Source organism: Stenella coeruleoalba (genome assembly GCF_951394435.1).
Source record: "Stenella coeruleoalba genome assembly, chromosome: 10".
Classification (NCBI taxonomy): domain Eukaryota; kingdom Metazoa; phylum Chordata; class Mammalia; order Artiodactyla; family Delphinidae; genus Stenella; species Stenella coeruleoalba.
Window position 1 is genome coordinate 75,504,725 of NC_137156.1, and position 15,288 is coordinate 75,520,012.

At 41.8% G+C, this 15,288-nt stretch overlaps 1 protein-coding gene across 28 annotated transcripts in view; it reads right to left on the bottom strand.

The window, feature by feature from the left end:
- Positions 1–15,288, bottom strand: part of FHIT (fragile histidine triad diadenosine triphosphatase) — a 1,435,777-nt gene that overhangs the window by 167,963 nt on the left and 1,252,526 nt on the right. For all 28 annotated transcript variants that reach the window (XM_079935606.1, XM_079935605.1, XM_079935595.1 and 25 more), the window contains one exon: positions 8,793–8,861. In XM_079935606.1, the coding sequence (XP_079791732.1) occupies positions 8,793–8,861 (69 nt within the window). The remainder of the gene's footprint in view (positions 1–8,792; positions 8,862–15,288) is intronic.

The window sequence follows — 15,288 nt, forward strand, 5'->3', positions numbered from 1 at the left end:
GTCAAACAGACTTTAGTATAAACAAGCTTTGCCACAAGCTGCTTAAAAGGTTAGGCAAACACTTACCCTCTGTGAGGTTCAGCTTCAAGATAATGGTCTTAATGATACTTATCCAGTAAGGTTTATGAAGAATAAAGTAATGTACGCACAGCACCCAGCATAGAGTCCAGCCCATTGTGGACTCTCATTAAATAACAGTAATGAGTTTATTCTATTTTTCATTAGTCCTCTCCCTAGGAACAAAGATTAAGAACTAGAATTGTTTATTGTTGTTAATCTGTTGTCTGTTACTGTCAGCCTAATGCGATTAGATTTTTTTCTCCCCATTTAAATATGGAAAACATGAAAGACATTGAGATTTCAATAGCAAATTCAACATGAAAGAACTTGTAATAAATGACTGTATTGACCCAATGCATAGAATTTAGAGCTATACAGGGATAGGAGCCTTTTCTAGATTTCTTTTTTATTAGAGAGAAAATCAGGCATCTCTCAACTTGCTCCTCTAAATCAGGAGGTCATAAAAATCTCTAAAAAGAACTGCTTGCCATGAAGCTAAAGCAATTTCAAAGACTTAGAATAAGATTCTAAGTCAGAATTTCTTCTTCCGGAAGAGATTTCCTCATTGTGTTTGAATGTCTGGATAGTGTGGGTTGCATTCTTGGGGCAGCTCAGAAGTTTAATGTGCTCACAAATTATTGAGCTGCTATGTCTGTGAAGGCTTCTCACTCACAGGCATGCATGATAACAGTCACAAGCGATGACACTGAACCCGTATGATCTCCCCTTAATGTGTTCTTTGGATTTGGAAAATCTCCTGAGTCTTCAGAGAAGGTGGTCTCTGGCCAGTCAGACTCCTCACCCACTCCCACCAACTCCTCAGAACGCTTCTGACACACCCTCAGGATGATGATGATGATAACGTTAATAATTACACAAATGATAAAAGCTAGTATTTGCTGAGCATTAACTGTCCACCTGGAATTGTTTTAGTAATAACACTTAATTATCACAGCGGCCTCATCACAGTCCGCATCTTACAGATGAGGGAACTGAGATACAGAAAAAGTTCGGCAACTTGTACAAAAACACAGAGCTGAGGACGAACACCAAGTCTGGAGTCAGAGCCCCAGACTCAAGCCCTAGACGATACTGAGTCAAAAGGACATTTAATGTGTTTCTTTTCAAAAGTGGAACAAGAAAGTTCAGCCACCTGAGTAATGCGTGATTGGGCCACCCATAGAAAAGTTATAATCTTCAGAAACAGTGATTGACATGGTGGCTTATCTGTCCTCCAAAATTCATGGATTATTTTAGGAGCATCCCTGGTGAAATTAGTAGCAAAAAGATTTTTTTTAAAAAGGTAAACTCTGTGTAGAGGGATCTATCTGGTCATCTTTGAGGTCATTTCATCTTTAAGACTTCAACAAAGTCTTGACCAGGGATGACGGAACCTGACCTAATTGTTAAATGACATAATTCCTATGTTATGATTTTCAGGACCTGGAAAAATAAATTATTGTCCTTTGGATTTGGAGGGCCAGGGTGAAAAAATTGAGAGGTTTTACATCAAATTACACTTTATGAAAACTAATGAAGCTAACTGGATTGAATAAATTCTAGAACCGCACCACCCAATCTGGTAGACACTAACCACATGTAGCTAGTCTGAGTTGAGATCTGCTGGAAAAGTAAAATACACATGGGATTTCAAGAACTTACACAAAAAGAGGATATAAATATCTCACTAATAATGGCTTATATTAGTTACATGTTGAAATGATAAGATTTGGGTTATACTAAGTTAAAAATTATATCATTAAAGTTAATTTCACCTATTTCTTTTCACTCGTTTTAACATGGCTACTAAAACATTTTTAATTATGTATGTAACTCACATTCTACGTCTATTGGGCAGTGCTGCTTTAGAACACAACGTGCAAAGTACGGACGGGGGACATTGATCATAGATAGATGTAACCTGATGGTGACAAAAGAACACCCACATTGTGGGCGCCCAAGCTGGGACTCCAAGCGCCAGGCTCTGTTTCCAGGGCTCTATGTACGTTCTGTGAAGCAGGCAACTCAGAGGCCTATTGTTCATCTCTGCTGGAATACGACACATGATAGTTTCAAAGAATGAGCCCTGCTCCAAGCTAAGGGGTAACAGGATATATTTATAAAGGTTATTTGAAATAAGTTTATCTTTCTTTGTCTAATGAATGACAGATGATAATTGAAAAGCAAAAGCATTTTCAAATGCTTTGGGGCTTTAAAATTGTATTAATTTTTATCTTCACTTCCCCCCTAATTCTTGCTTATTTAGCTTTTCTTCTTTAAGAAAGAGATCAAGTCAAATATTTGGGGGCTTTTCTCTTTGAGGCTATTAAAATTTATTGATATAAATGTGTCAATGCTTCATCCATATCTTTTTTATTCTTGCTGTATTTATCCATTTCTGCTCATAACATATTCCTCCTGTAAATTTTTTTCTATCCCTATTCCCCACACTCTCAATTCTCTAAGTAAAATTGATCTGGAAACATTTGTTATACAAAATCTTGATAGTTTGCTTTAGTGGGTCATAGGCTAAACAGTTATCAAAACATTCTGGACACTCTTCTTAAGTGACTCTTCATTGATAGCTATGCCAAGAACCGTGATTATAAACCTAACCAAGACTTTAAAAAATACACAAATGGCACAGTCTTCAAGTCTTGATATTAACTGAGGTTTGACACAATTAATAGTGTCTGAGAACAGAATTGTGTGAAACGGGCAGAAAGACAGAAAGATACCCCAGCAACAAGGATTCCTTGGAGCAGGTATTGTCCACCTTAACTAGCAAGCATCTTATAGATTTCTGCTGGAATATGTCTGTTTGGTGAGACAATTCACTGATGAAGGCACACAACAATGCCTTATTTAGAAAATAATGAGGGTGGACCACACAGAACAGTTTGATGGAGTGGTTTTACTTGGTACCATGGATAGACTGATATGCAGTTAATTTTTTCTTGCTTATTTCCCACTAATATGTAGTTGAGCATACTCAGATGAGAGAGAAGAGCAGCTGTGGGAAAACACCCAGGAGTCAGACAATGTTTATAATTACTTCACCCAGGGTGTCAGTTCTCTGGAAGCTGACTCCAGGAAAAACCATAGAGGTGGCATCCTTTGCCTTGAGGCCCATTCTGTAGATACCTGTCCTCTCATCAGCAGCTACTCTTCTGCCTTCTTTCATTCTTTATTTCCTCTTAAGTGTCCATTGACTTCATGATATTCTCGGGAGGCCCCCAGCCCACCATCACCACCATAATAGCTTTCCATGCTCCTCAACATTCCACATGTGTAGATGCCATCAAATATGACTAATCTGAATTACATCCTCCCTGAATTCTTACCTCTACTAGGAAAAATGGGTGGGAATAACTTTTAACCAGATAAAGGCTACTCTGCTAATTTTGTTTCCCTTTTCCAAAGGACATAGAGATTTAACTGAGTAATAATCTGACATAAGTAAGGGAAAATCAGATGTCTACCAAGTTCTTTTATCATTAAAATAGGTACCAAAAGAGCACCTGGAGATCCACTCAGAGAGAATTTGAGGTCACAGATCATTAAATTATCACACTATATATTTATTTGCTGGTTATATCACATCCAGCTTCTTTGAGTTAAAAGTTCTCACGGGGCTTCCCTGGTGGCGCAGTGGTTGAGAGTCCGCCTGCCGATGCAGGGGACACGGGTTCGTGCCCCGGTCCGGGAAGATCCCACATGCCGTGGAGCGGCTGCGCCCGTGGGCCATGGCTGCTGAGCCTACGCGTCCGGAGCCTGTGCTCCGCAACGGGAAAGTCCACAACAGTGAGAGGCCCACGTACCACACACAGAAAAAAACGTTCTCACGAGTTGAAGAAGAACCAAAGGCATCCTTAACAAGAGATAACAAAGTTTACAATCCGAAATTCTCAAACACTGTAAAACGCATCCCTCAGTCTGAGGGCATCATTGAAATAAAGCTAATTAACTGTCTCAGTGAAACATTCCTTCCCTTTTGGAGAGTCAACTGGGGACCCATGGACTTTGAGCCCATTGTCAAATGGTGTGTGAAAGAGATCCAAGTTCAACAATAAATATTATCAGCAATATAATCGTTTTCTCCAGCCCTCAGGGCCAAATGACCTGCATTTTAGAGAACTGATTTTGTCCACGCATTCTATTTAGCCAAGCAATTGTTTCCCGTGATATGCTTGAACCCACAGTTGCTCTGTCTATGAAATTCATGGTTGAGTTTTTCCAATTGCTGATTGCTAGTCCCACTGGCCTGAATAATAGTCACTTTCTTCGTCCGTAATGGGTTTTATATACAGTGCACAGTCACAACCATTCAATGTCACCCATAAACATTCAGTGAATTGTCCAATACAGTTATGAGAGTTGCTTACTTGGGACACAGCTAGGGCAAGCCTTACTGTGTTAATGAGATGATATACCACGACATTAGGCAAGGGGTGTTTCCATCCCCCGCATTAGCTGTACATACTCTCTTATCTAAGGACCCACTTATGTTATTATCATAATCTTCATCAACTTGTCAAGATAATGAAGGGTCCACTGAGTTCAGACAAGGCCTCATGTAATTCATGGAAATTTAAATAACATAGATATAGAAAGGGTTTAGGAGCACCATATAAATGAGATCTGCATGGAGAACCATAAAGAAAGGGGTTTACAAGAGATTCTGTCTTGGAAAAGATGGAGTTTGAACTTGGTTTTGAGGGAGAGAAGAGAGACTAATCCTCTGAAATGAGGAAGATAAATTATCTAACAAAATGCATAAAGACACATTCAGGACAGAGAGCTGGAGTAAGAGCAGATGAAGGTGAACTCAGAAGTGATAATCAAAGTTGGAAAGAAAGGAAGGGAAACTCTTGTGCCTGTTTTCAGCAAATCCCACATCTGTATTTGTTACAGACACGCAAGTTTGGGTTTCAGGGGAGGCAAGTTTCTTATCAGCTTTGACATATGCCTACCAGACTTGCTTAGCAGTCAGACAATGTTTATAATTACTTCACCAAGCCCTTCTGATGTGCCACAATTTGCAGCCATCTGTACACTGATTTCTGACCAACAGACTTCATTCCATCAATGCTCCATTAAAATAACCTCAGATGGCTGATATCACCATGTCAGAATCTCACCCAGTGTAGCTATGAGTTAATAAATTGACCTTCTGAAAAGCAAGATATTCGCTCCTTTTAAATGATGTAAGGACTAGTAGGGAATTTCAAGTTCCTCTATTTCAACACCCTGTTCTTTCAGGTATCCATTCACTGAACAACTATTTATTTACCTGTTCTACACCAGATTAGGTCCCTGTTCTCATGGCTTTACAGTGTAGTTGGGGATGCAGGCACTGACTAATACACTAAGAAGTTATTTCAAGTGTGGTAAATGTTACGAAGGAAATAAACATGGAAATACGATAGCCTTCTCCTGGAGGGGGATAGGGGATTAGCTGTCTTAGATGAGGTGGGGAGGATCAGTAAAAAGGACTCTTAGAGGAGGTAATATTTGGACTGAGATTTGGAAGAAGATATGAAGGGGAAGAGAAGATGGAAGAAGGTACAGTCAAAGAAAACAACATGTGCAAAGTCCCTGCAGTGGGAAAGAGAATTTGACAAAAGCAAGTGGTGAGAAGGAAGGAGGCTGAGAGGAGCTGGGAAGGTGGGCGGACCCACTACTGCGGTCAAAGAACTCACCCAGGACCACAGCATTGTAAATGAGGAAGTAAGGAGGTGAAATGGATGTTACAGATGAGTGGCATACAGACTGGACGGAGGATACTGGGGACTAGTAATATTTGAGTGGTAGAGAGAAGAGGAGTAACCCATGAAACGCCTTCAAAGGCCAGGCTGGTATCATAAACAAGTGAGGCAAGCCGGGTAAGAGACAGGGAGTGGTAGTGACCTCGAGAATGAGTGACACGCCTAATAGCATCCAGACTCATTAAAAAAATATGTTGCAGGCAAAATAAAGCACGCCATTAAAAAATTCTTCACAAGCAAAATAAAACACATATGAGGAGGCAAACAAAGCCCACGGAACATCAATAGGCAACGCCGAGCTGGGGGAAAAGCAGGAAAGAGGCTGGGAATGAGAAAACTCATTAGAGTGAGCTCATGTAAGTCAAGGAAGAGTTATATCTTATATTTCCATGAACTGAACGGGAAAGGATATATTTTATTAGGCAGTAACCCGAATGCTGTAACACTAACAACAACAACAAAAACCCTACACTATTTGTTACAGAACTTTCGTAACTTAAAAATGGAGGTAACCATCAAATGGTCAGATATGTAAAGACAGGAATCACAGAGCCATGTGGCCCATCCAAGAACTGGATGGACAAGTCCTCCTGAAGAATCGCGGTCATTCATTCTGTGCTTGCACGGGTCCAGGGATGGGAAGCCCCCTCCCTCACGAGGCACTCTAAGTATTCAGAAGTTTCTATAAATTTGACCTGTTGTTATGTGGAACTGACACCTGACTCCTTGATGCCTAACGGTTCCAGATCTGCTCTCTGGAGCCACATAGAACAGCTTTAATACCTTTTCTACCTGCCAGCCCTTCAGATACTTAGAAAGAGTGACACGGTCATAGCCTTCCCTCTACAAGCCTTCCCTTCTTCCGACAACACATCCTCACCTTCAACGACTCCCCAAGGTAACAGCTTCCAGGCTCTGTCATCCTAATCACCTTTCTGTGAACCTTCTCCGATTTGTCACCATCCCTCTTAAAACAGTGCCCAGGGAGAATACAGCATTCCTAGCCAATTTATCATCTAGAGCTTCTCCAGGCATCATTTTCTATTTCTGCAGCAGTAGGAATACAATTCCATTCTACGGAGTTCAGTCTCCTGCTGTCCCTGCTCCCACTGCCCACCCTCCCAGGCAGTATGTTTGTTGTATTTCATGGAGAGATGCATAATCGGGGGTGAGTACTCCCATCAGTATAAAGAATGCTGCCCCTCATTACTCCATCATTTCTGATTAAGGTCACTCAGTCTAATGTCCATTACATCTTGTACCAATAACGCCTGTGCAATGCCTCATGTTTCTCGTGCTGCTTCCTAGGCGTTATCTTATTATGCGCTCAAACTGGAGACGTATTTTTGCACAAAGAGTAAGATGAATCTCAGAGTGAGCAGTTGAAGACAGAGGGAAAATTGGAAATCTGACCCTTGAAAAGAGCGCTGGATGGGGGCATCCAACGACCTGGCTTCAAAGCCAGGTTTTCCATTTACTCACCGTTGCTGGTTTCTTAAAAACAAAACTAGTAACGGTAATAAGAACAGAAACAGTTAATTATTAATAAATGCTGGTACATACTTTACCAGCACGTACCACACTGGTACATACTTTAATAAATAAAGTATGTACCCATCCCTGTGATAAGCGTTTCATGTCCAGTATGTCACACATTACATGCAACCACCTTTTGAAGTGTATGTATTATATATTATCTACATTTTAAAGAAAAGGGGATTAAAACACAGGGTTTACATGACTTTTCCAACATCACACAATCCCAGTAGGCGGCACTGGGATTTGAACCTAATTCTGCCTGTCTCTGAAGTTCAACGTCTTCAAGTCTCGTACCACAATCTCCCTTAGTGGGGACTTACGACTCAGCAATTAATGGGGAAAAAGAAAACTCTTTTAGCAATTACTTCTCCTGAGAAGCTTCTCCTAATGGGTAGGAGACAGGGACATGTGTTGCTTCACCTGCGAGGCTGGAGACACTGAGAGAGTGCACACGAGAGAGCAAAAGAGTGTGGAGGAGAGAAAGGCCACACACCAACCTCAGCCTTGGACATCATGTCTCAAACTGGGCTGAAATGTAGCCCTGCAGCTTCTGTCACAAGCACATTTGGAATATAAACAAGATTTCAAGGGGACAGTTCAGCCTAAGAAAACAGTGTTTTCACCTCTCCAACCAAGCACTCCAGAGCCCCACTGCTATCAGATCAGCTCTTACACATGGGGAACACAGGTGCCCTCTCCTTGCTGAAATAAATATTTAAACTAAAATTTTCTTCTGATATGTTACACCAGCATATCCATGAAAGGGTCTATGCTCCGCACAGCACAGACAGACATCTGAAGGTTTTCATGTAGATGCGGTCCTAGCAGCAGATCACCTGCTTCTTGCTGCTCATCTTTATAGTGGTTTCACACTTATATCTTTGAATGGAAGTAATAAGTTAACTGCTAAATGCTTATGACACAGGGGTTACACTCATCCTTCAAACCAACCTAGTTTCTGCTGACCATAACTCAAAGTTCCACTCTGAATAAATGCTGTTAGGAGAGGCAAGCCGAGTTCCAAAGTGGTTTTAAAATTAAATGTAGTATTCAACTAAAAAAAGAAAAAAACATATACCAATCTGCTTGATTTCCACTGGTGGCACTCTAGATTATCTCCTACAGAACCTCTGGGCTGTGTCTCCATGAAAATGTTTAGTGCCTTGGTAAATGACAGGACGGAAATCACAAAGACACTTGGTTTCTGCCACATTACATTTGAAAAAGAAAATCATTATAATTTATTTGTCTTCAGTTTCTGCAATGGCCATTCTTGGCTCCTTGGCCTCTACTGCCACTTCCCAAGTCTTATTGGGTAGAATCCCATTTAAGACCATATACGCAGGGTTCCTGGTTCATTAGGTTGATTTCCTCACACTTCCAGCCCCGATAATCAAACAATAAGATCAGAGAGAGCAGACCTACCTCATCGTAGATGCTGTCATTCCTGCGAAAGTCTCCAGCCTTCCTTGGGAGAACGTGGATGTGAACATGCTGAAAAAGTACAAGGAAGAAAGAATAAAATGTGATTATCTCCCCATATATTTCTAGACTTGATAATGACGCTTCCATGAAGTCCAGTTACTCCATATTGGCTCCTGCTGGATTATTTTTCAGAGGAAGATGATGGTCACCTTCAGTAACTATATCTGAAATCTGCAGAGAATAGAGGCTCAAAACAAGAGAGGGGGCTTCCCTGGTGGCACAGTGGTTGGGGGTCCGCCTGCCGATGCATGGGACTCGGGTTCATGCCCCGGTCCGGGAAGATCCCACGTGCCGTGGAGCGGCTGGGCCCGTGAGCCAGGGCCGCTGAGCCTGCGCGTCCGGGGCCTGTGCTCCGCAGCGGGAGAGGCCACAACAGTGAGAGGCCCGCGCACCAAAAAGAAAAAAAAAAACAAGAGAGGACAGTGTGGTGGCATATATGAGAGTGTGAGTGCCAGTGTTTTAGGGGCTCTGTGGAATTACCCATAGTTGTCAATCTTGGTTGTATTTAGCCAGTGCTTTGAAATGACAGCATGTCTTAAAAGGTTACCATAGGAACTCTGAAACTGACAAGAAAGAAGGATTGGCTAACAGAGAAAGGCATAAGTAAAGAAGCAGAGGAGCGAAAGTAGAAAGGAGTATGGAGCAAGTTACAGAACAGGGGCTTCAAATAATAATCATATAATAGTAACATCGATAGTTCTCACTTATTAAGTGTTGAGTTACTATGATAAGAAAGCTTTTATCTCGTTTAATGGTCTGAATAATCCCCTGAGGCAAGTTCTACTATGATCTCCATTTTACAGATGAGGAAATCTATGCTCAGAGAGGTCAAAGCCCCAGAGGAAGTGGTAGAGTCAGCACAGGAAGCCAGCCCATCTGGCTCTTACCGCCACATTCTTTGTCAGCACATAACGCTGATTCTGTGAAGTTAATCTTTTAAACAGTCCGTTTCTCTAGTCTTCTAAAGCGCCCAGGTAATATACATAGCAATGCTATTATGCAGAGATCATGAGTCAAGGCACACAGCATATCTAATTCAATACCCTTCAAGGCGAAACTGCCATTTAAAAGTTTTATTTCCAAGGAGCCTCTATTGTACCTCAGCCGAAGTTAAACCTCGCTCCTGCCCTTGAGCTATGTTCACAAACCAGGGGGAGGAATGTGAAAAGGAAAAGCCTAAATGTGGACAGGCAGACAAAGAATCAAACCTAGTCTCCGATCACACCCACCCCTTCTTGATTACAGTGATCAGGCTGCAAGTCTCCAAGCCTCCAAAGGGCCTCGGGAGAATGTGAGATAAGTGTCCCCGTGGCTTTGCTGCGTGAGGAGGGGAAAATGATATGCTATTAAGGCAGAGGCAGGGAACAAGGCGTTCCAAGGTGAATAAAGCAGAGAGGAGCTTCACAGCAGCCCCTGAGCACATGGTCCCCAAAGAGTGACATGTTCTTCCCAGAATATTCTCCAGTTAATGATGAAGCCAGTCATGGATCCCTCAGCAACTGAGACGAGTGCATGCCTAAGTCACAGACTATGTGAGCAGCGGGAGACAAGGAGAAAAAACAAACAGGGAAAAATACATCACACACTACCCATGGAAACAAATTCTTAGAAGGAAGCAGTGCGGGATAAGCCCAGGCTGAAAGTGATTGATGCACGTGGGCTAGTTGACTTAATAGCAAGACGGCAAGACTGTCACAGTACATGGAAATAGCCCACCCTTAAAAGAAGGCGTACTCAAGCTTTACTTCCCAAACCTGCAGCTACCCTTTCCCCCTCTTTCTTCCCTCTTTTCCTCCTTCTTTCTTCCCTTCCTCCCTCCCTCCTTTCCTTCCTTTCTTCCTTATATCTATCCATCCATCCATCCGTCCACCCACCCACCATCTCCCTTGGACCTTTCAATAATCAGGTATTCCAGGCCAGTGTTCTCCAGCCAAACTGCCTAATGCAAATCCTGGGCCTACCACTTACTAGCTCTTTGCTCTTGCCTCACAAGGCCTGTATCTCAGTTTCCTCATCCATAAGGGGGGTTGCAACCGTTTCGACCTCACAGAGCTGTTAAGAGGATCAAATCTGCTAACCACGTCCCTAGCGTGCTGCTTAGTACATACTGAATACTTAATACATAAAACTGCAGCAGTATTACTCTTACTTTTTATTTATGTTTATTTATTTACTTTTTAATCAGCAGAGAGAGATCACATTCAGGGCTTGGTTCCCACACCAGCAGGGAAGATACTTAAGAAGCTCCTTGAATGGGACATGGTTAAAGTTACTCTGTTGCTAAAGCTTATTACTGTTGCTTTGACTAGTGGTCCTCAAATCTGCGCAGGCACCCGGGGCTTGGTGGAACACAGATCGCCAGGCCCCTAGAATTCACATTTCTTACAAACTCCCAGTGATATCAATGTTGCTGGTCCAGGGCCAGACTTAGACAACCGCAACCACGGTTCACAGGATCCATCTGGTTCCTGACCTCCTCTCCTGAAAATGTGCTAATGTAAGCACCAAGGTCACTCACTGTTTTGCCTGCCCTGTTGCATTATGGGAGACCTATTACTGAATGCTTCCTCGACTTGCCGCTCTCTGGTCACCCTCTGTGCCTTGTCCTTACGAATATGTCTGTTCTTGTCCACTAATGACATACAGGTGGCTGTGAACTTACATTAGGGAAACCTCCTGGGTCCAGGCCCATCCCACACCTCTTTTTCTTTACCTTGCTCTCCTGGGTTAGTGTTCAGGGCTATTTCTATAGGCTCTGTTACCACCCAGTCCTGGAATTGCCACCCTTGATCATTGGTAACCACTTTAAATTCACTGTGACACTGATGACAGCAAACAGCTCACTGTATAGGTGATTTTCCCCAAGGGCATAGCTCTCAACACAGCCTGAGAGCTTGACTTAAATTCTTAAGTGACAGACCCATCACAAGATCCTGACAAAGCACTCAACTTCTCAGAAAAGGGAAATCACCATAAAGCCTGCTCAAAACCTCGCTGCTGTGAAGGAATACCATTGTCATGGCCTTCCAATAGAATGGCATTCTGATAAAACCCCCATGAACAGCACATACGGAGATAATTCGACATAATTCGTTCTTCATATTGAACTTTGGTGATCACAATTGACTTTTTAAAGTGCTATCAAAACCTCTGATTAAATTTTACAGTATAGTTGCTTGAGTGGAAAGAGTATTTTTTTTTCCTTCGGGCCTCTCACTGCTGTGGCCTCTCCCGTTGCGGAGCACAGGCTCCGGACGCGCAGGCTCAGTGGCCGTGGCTCACGGGCCCAGCCGCTCCGCGGCACGTGGGATCTTCCCGGACCGGGGCACGAACCCATGTCCCCTGCATCGGCAGGCGGACTCTCAACCACTGCACCACCAGGGAAGCCCGGGAAGAGTATTTTTAAAAATCCATGATGCACTGCATACCGAAAAAGTTTTCATGGTCAACTAAAATTCCACAATGCTCACTAGCATAGTGTCAGAGAAGACCCACTCAAAAGACACATCGTTAAATGTGTTTAATTAGCAATCCAGAAACTTATTTAATTATGGAGAGCGCCACTCTTGATTCATATAACATCTGTTTACATTTTTCTAACATTTATAATTATTCATGCAAAAATATTTAGAACCAAGTTCTAGTCTAGAAACCGGGGATATAGTAACGAATAAGACAAAGTCCCTGCCTCCATAGAGCTACAATGCAAAGGGTGATACAGAAAATAAGCAAGAAAATAAATACACAATTTAGTTTCAGGTGGATATAAGTGTCCTGCAAAAAAAACCTAGTGGGCAGAGCTAAAAATTCAGAACTGGGACACTTCAACATTTGAATTTTGGGAAGAGAAGAAGTAGGACTCAGATGAAGGATACAGCAAAGAAGGAGGCAAATCAAGAGAGGGTAAGCTCTCAAACTGATGGAAGAAGGAATTCCAAGGAGTGTATCATCAACCGTCAGCACTGTTGAAAGCTTGCGTTAGCTTCCATGAAACTGGGAGAATAAAACTTAACTAAAAAGCACATGACAAGATGCTCAACATCATCAGTCATTCGTAAAATGAAAATGAAGACCACATTGAGATGTCACTTAGCAGTCAATAGAATGGCAATATTAAAAAAAGAAAATAACAAGTGTGGATGAGACTGTGGAGAATTAGAACATTCACAGGCTGTTGGTGAAAATGTAAAATGATGCCACTGTTTTGGAAAATAGTTCTGCACTTCCTCAAAAAGTTAAACATAGAGTTACCATATGATTCAGGATTCTACTCCTAAGTACGTACCCAAAAGATCTGAAAACAGGTCCACACAAAAACTTGTATATGAATATTTATAGCAGTATTATACATAATAGCCAAACAGGGAAAACAACCCACATGCCCATCAAGTAGCGAATGTATAAGAAACATGTGGTATAGCCAGACAATGGAATATGATTTGGCCATAAAAAGGAATGAAGTACTGTTAAGTGAAAGAATTATGCTAAGTGAGTTATGCTAAGTGAAAGAAGCCAGACACAGAAGGCCAGATATATCATTCTGTTTATATGAAATGCCCAGTATGGGCCAATTCATCGAGATAGAAAGTAAATTAGCAGTGGCCAAGGGGAATGGGGAGTGGTTGCTAATGGACATGACATTTCTTTTGGGGATGATGAATTTATTCTAAAATTACATAGTCATGATGGTTGCCCAACTTTGTGAATATACTAGAAAAACATGAAACTGTATACTTTAAAGAGAGTGAATTTTATGGTATGTGAATTATGTTTCCATAAAACTGATATTAAAAAAGAAAACTGAAGCGGATTTTTTTTTTTCCTGGAGAGGATTTAAGAGAGAGTAGAAGGTGAAGAAAAGGAGATAAATAAGCACAGATAACTTTTCCAAGGAAAAGAAGTTTCACAAAGAAATCCATGGCAGTAGTTGCAGAGGAGGGAGAAAATCACTTGTGAGGAAATACGGGCTTAAGTTTCCTGAGTCTACTAGTTTCTACAATTATTATTATTACCCTTAGTAGTAGTCATTGTTGTTAATACTTAATGAAAGATCACTACATACCAGTCCCTGGGTTGATTTACATCATTATTTCAATTAACCCTTACAATACTGCCTAGAGGTTGTTAATAAATACATCACCATTTCCAAGAGACAAAATAGACCAAAGAGGTTAAACAACGTGGCCAAGCTCCTGAAGGCGTGACCAGCAGGTGAAATCTGAACCTGACTCTGCCATCAGACACTGGAGCATTTGCTCTTCACCACCAAGTGACACCATCTCTCAGGAGGCCACCCTGCCTCTCCAGATTCCAAATATAAGGTTACCTCTTCGCCATGGCCTCTTGATGCCTCTGCCAGCTCCATGATTTCTCAGTAATGTCTTTGATCACATCTGCAAGTGCTTTTGGACTTGCACCCCTCAGGGGATGGAACCTGCCTTTGCCCAGAGGTCTCAATTCACTTAAAGCAAGGATGATATCTCCTAAGTCCCATTTCCACCTTACGTCTTCCTAGTTCAAAGTCATGCCAGATATAAATATAGATTAACCAAGCTGTTCAATGTCAAGTCTTTTTTCCCCCCTAATCTATTAATTGTATGTAGTTTGCACCAAGCAGTAGATCCACCCTTTCCTGGCTCATCTGCTTGAGTAAATTTTAGCTTTTAAAGCCCTTTCCGTTATCTCTTTCTCCAAATGTAGGGTCTCTCTCAGTGTTAATACCTTAACAACACTTTTATAGGTCCCGCCTCTTTTGCGCGATCTGTGTGTCTCCTTCCATCCTTTTGAACACATCTACTTTACCCCATACTCACCTGAGGATGGTCAGTATAGTCACACTGATGTGTTTTGTCGTTATCAGAACATATTCTGATTTGTCTATAAAGGATAAAATCATGGCGGGGAAAGGGCAGGGAAGACTAGAGATAGAGAGCTACCCTGCTCCATAACTAGGGTCCAGCAACCTCCATCAGTTGCCCCAGTATGAATCCCTCTCCCTCAGATTAATGAGTAATCACAGAAGGCAAGTCTGATTCTGAAGGAAAACAAAAACACTGCTTTGGGAGGCAGACAGTGGACCCTCCAGTACGTCCATCTCCTAATCCCAGGGCTGGTGAATATGTTAGGTTGTATGGCAACGAAAAATTACAGTTGCAGAAGGATTAGCCTTGTTACCAGCTGACCTTAAAACAGGGAGAGTATGAATGACCCTGAATTATCCACCTGCACCCAATGTAATCACAAGGGTCCTTAAAAGTGGAAGAAGGTGAACATAGCCAAAATTTAAACTTTGTGCTTCAAAGGATACAGTCAAGAAAGTGAAAAGGTAACCCGCGGAATGGGAGAAAAATTATTTTGCAAATCATCCACCTGATAAGGGACTTGTATCTAAGACATATAAAGAACTACTATAACTCAGTAATAAAAAGACAAAAAA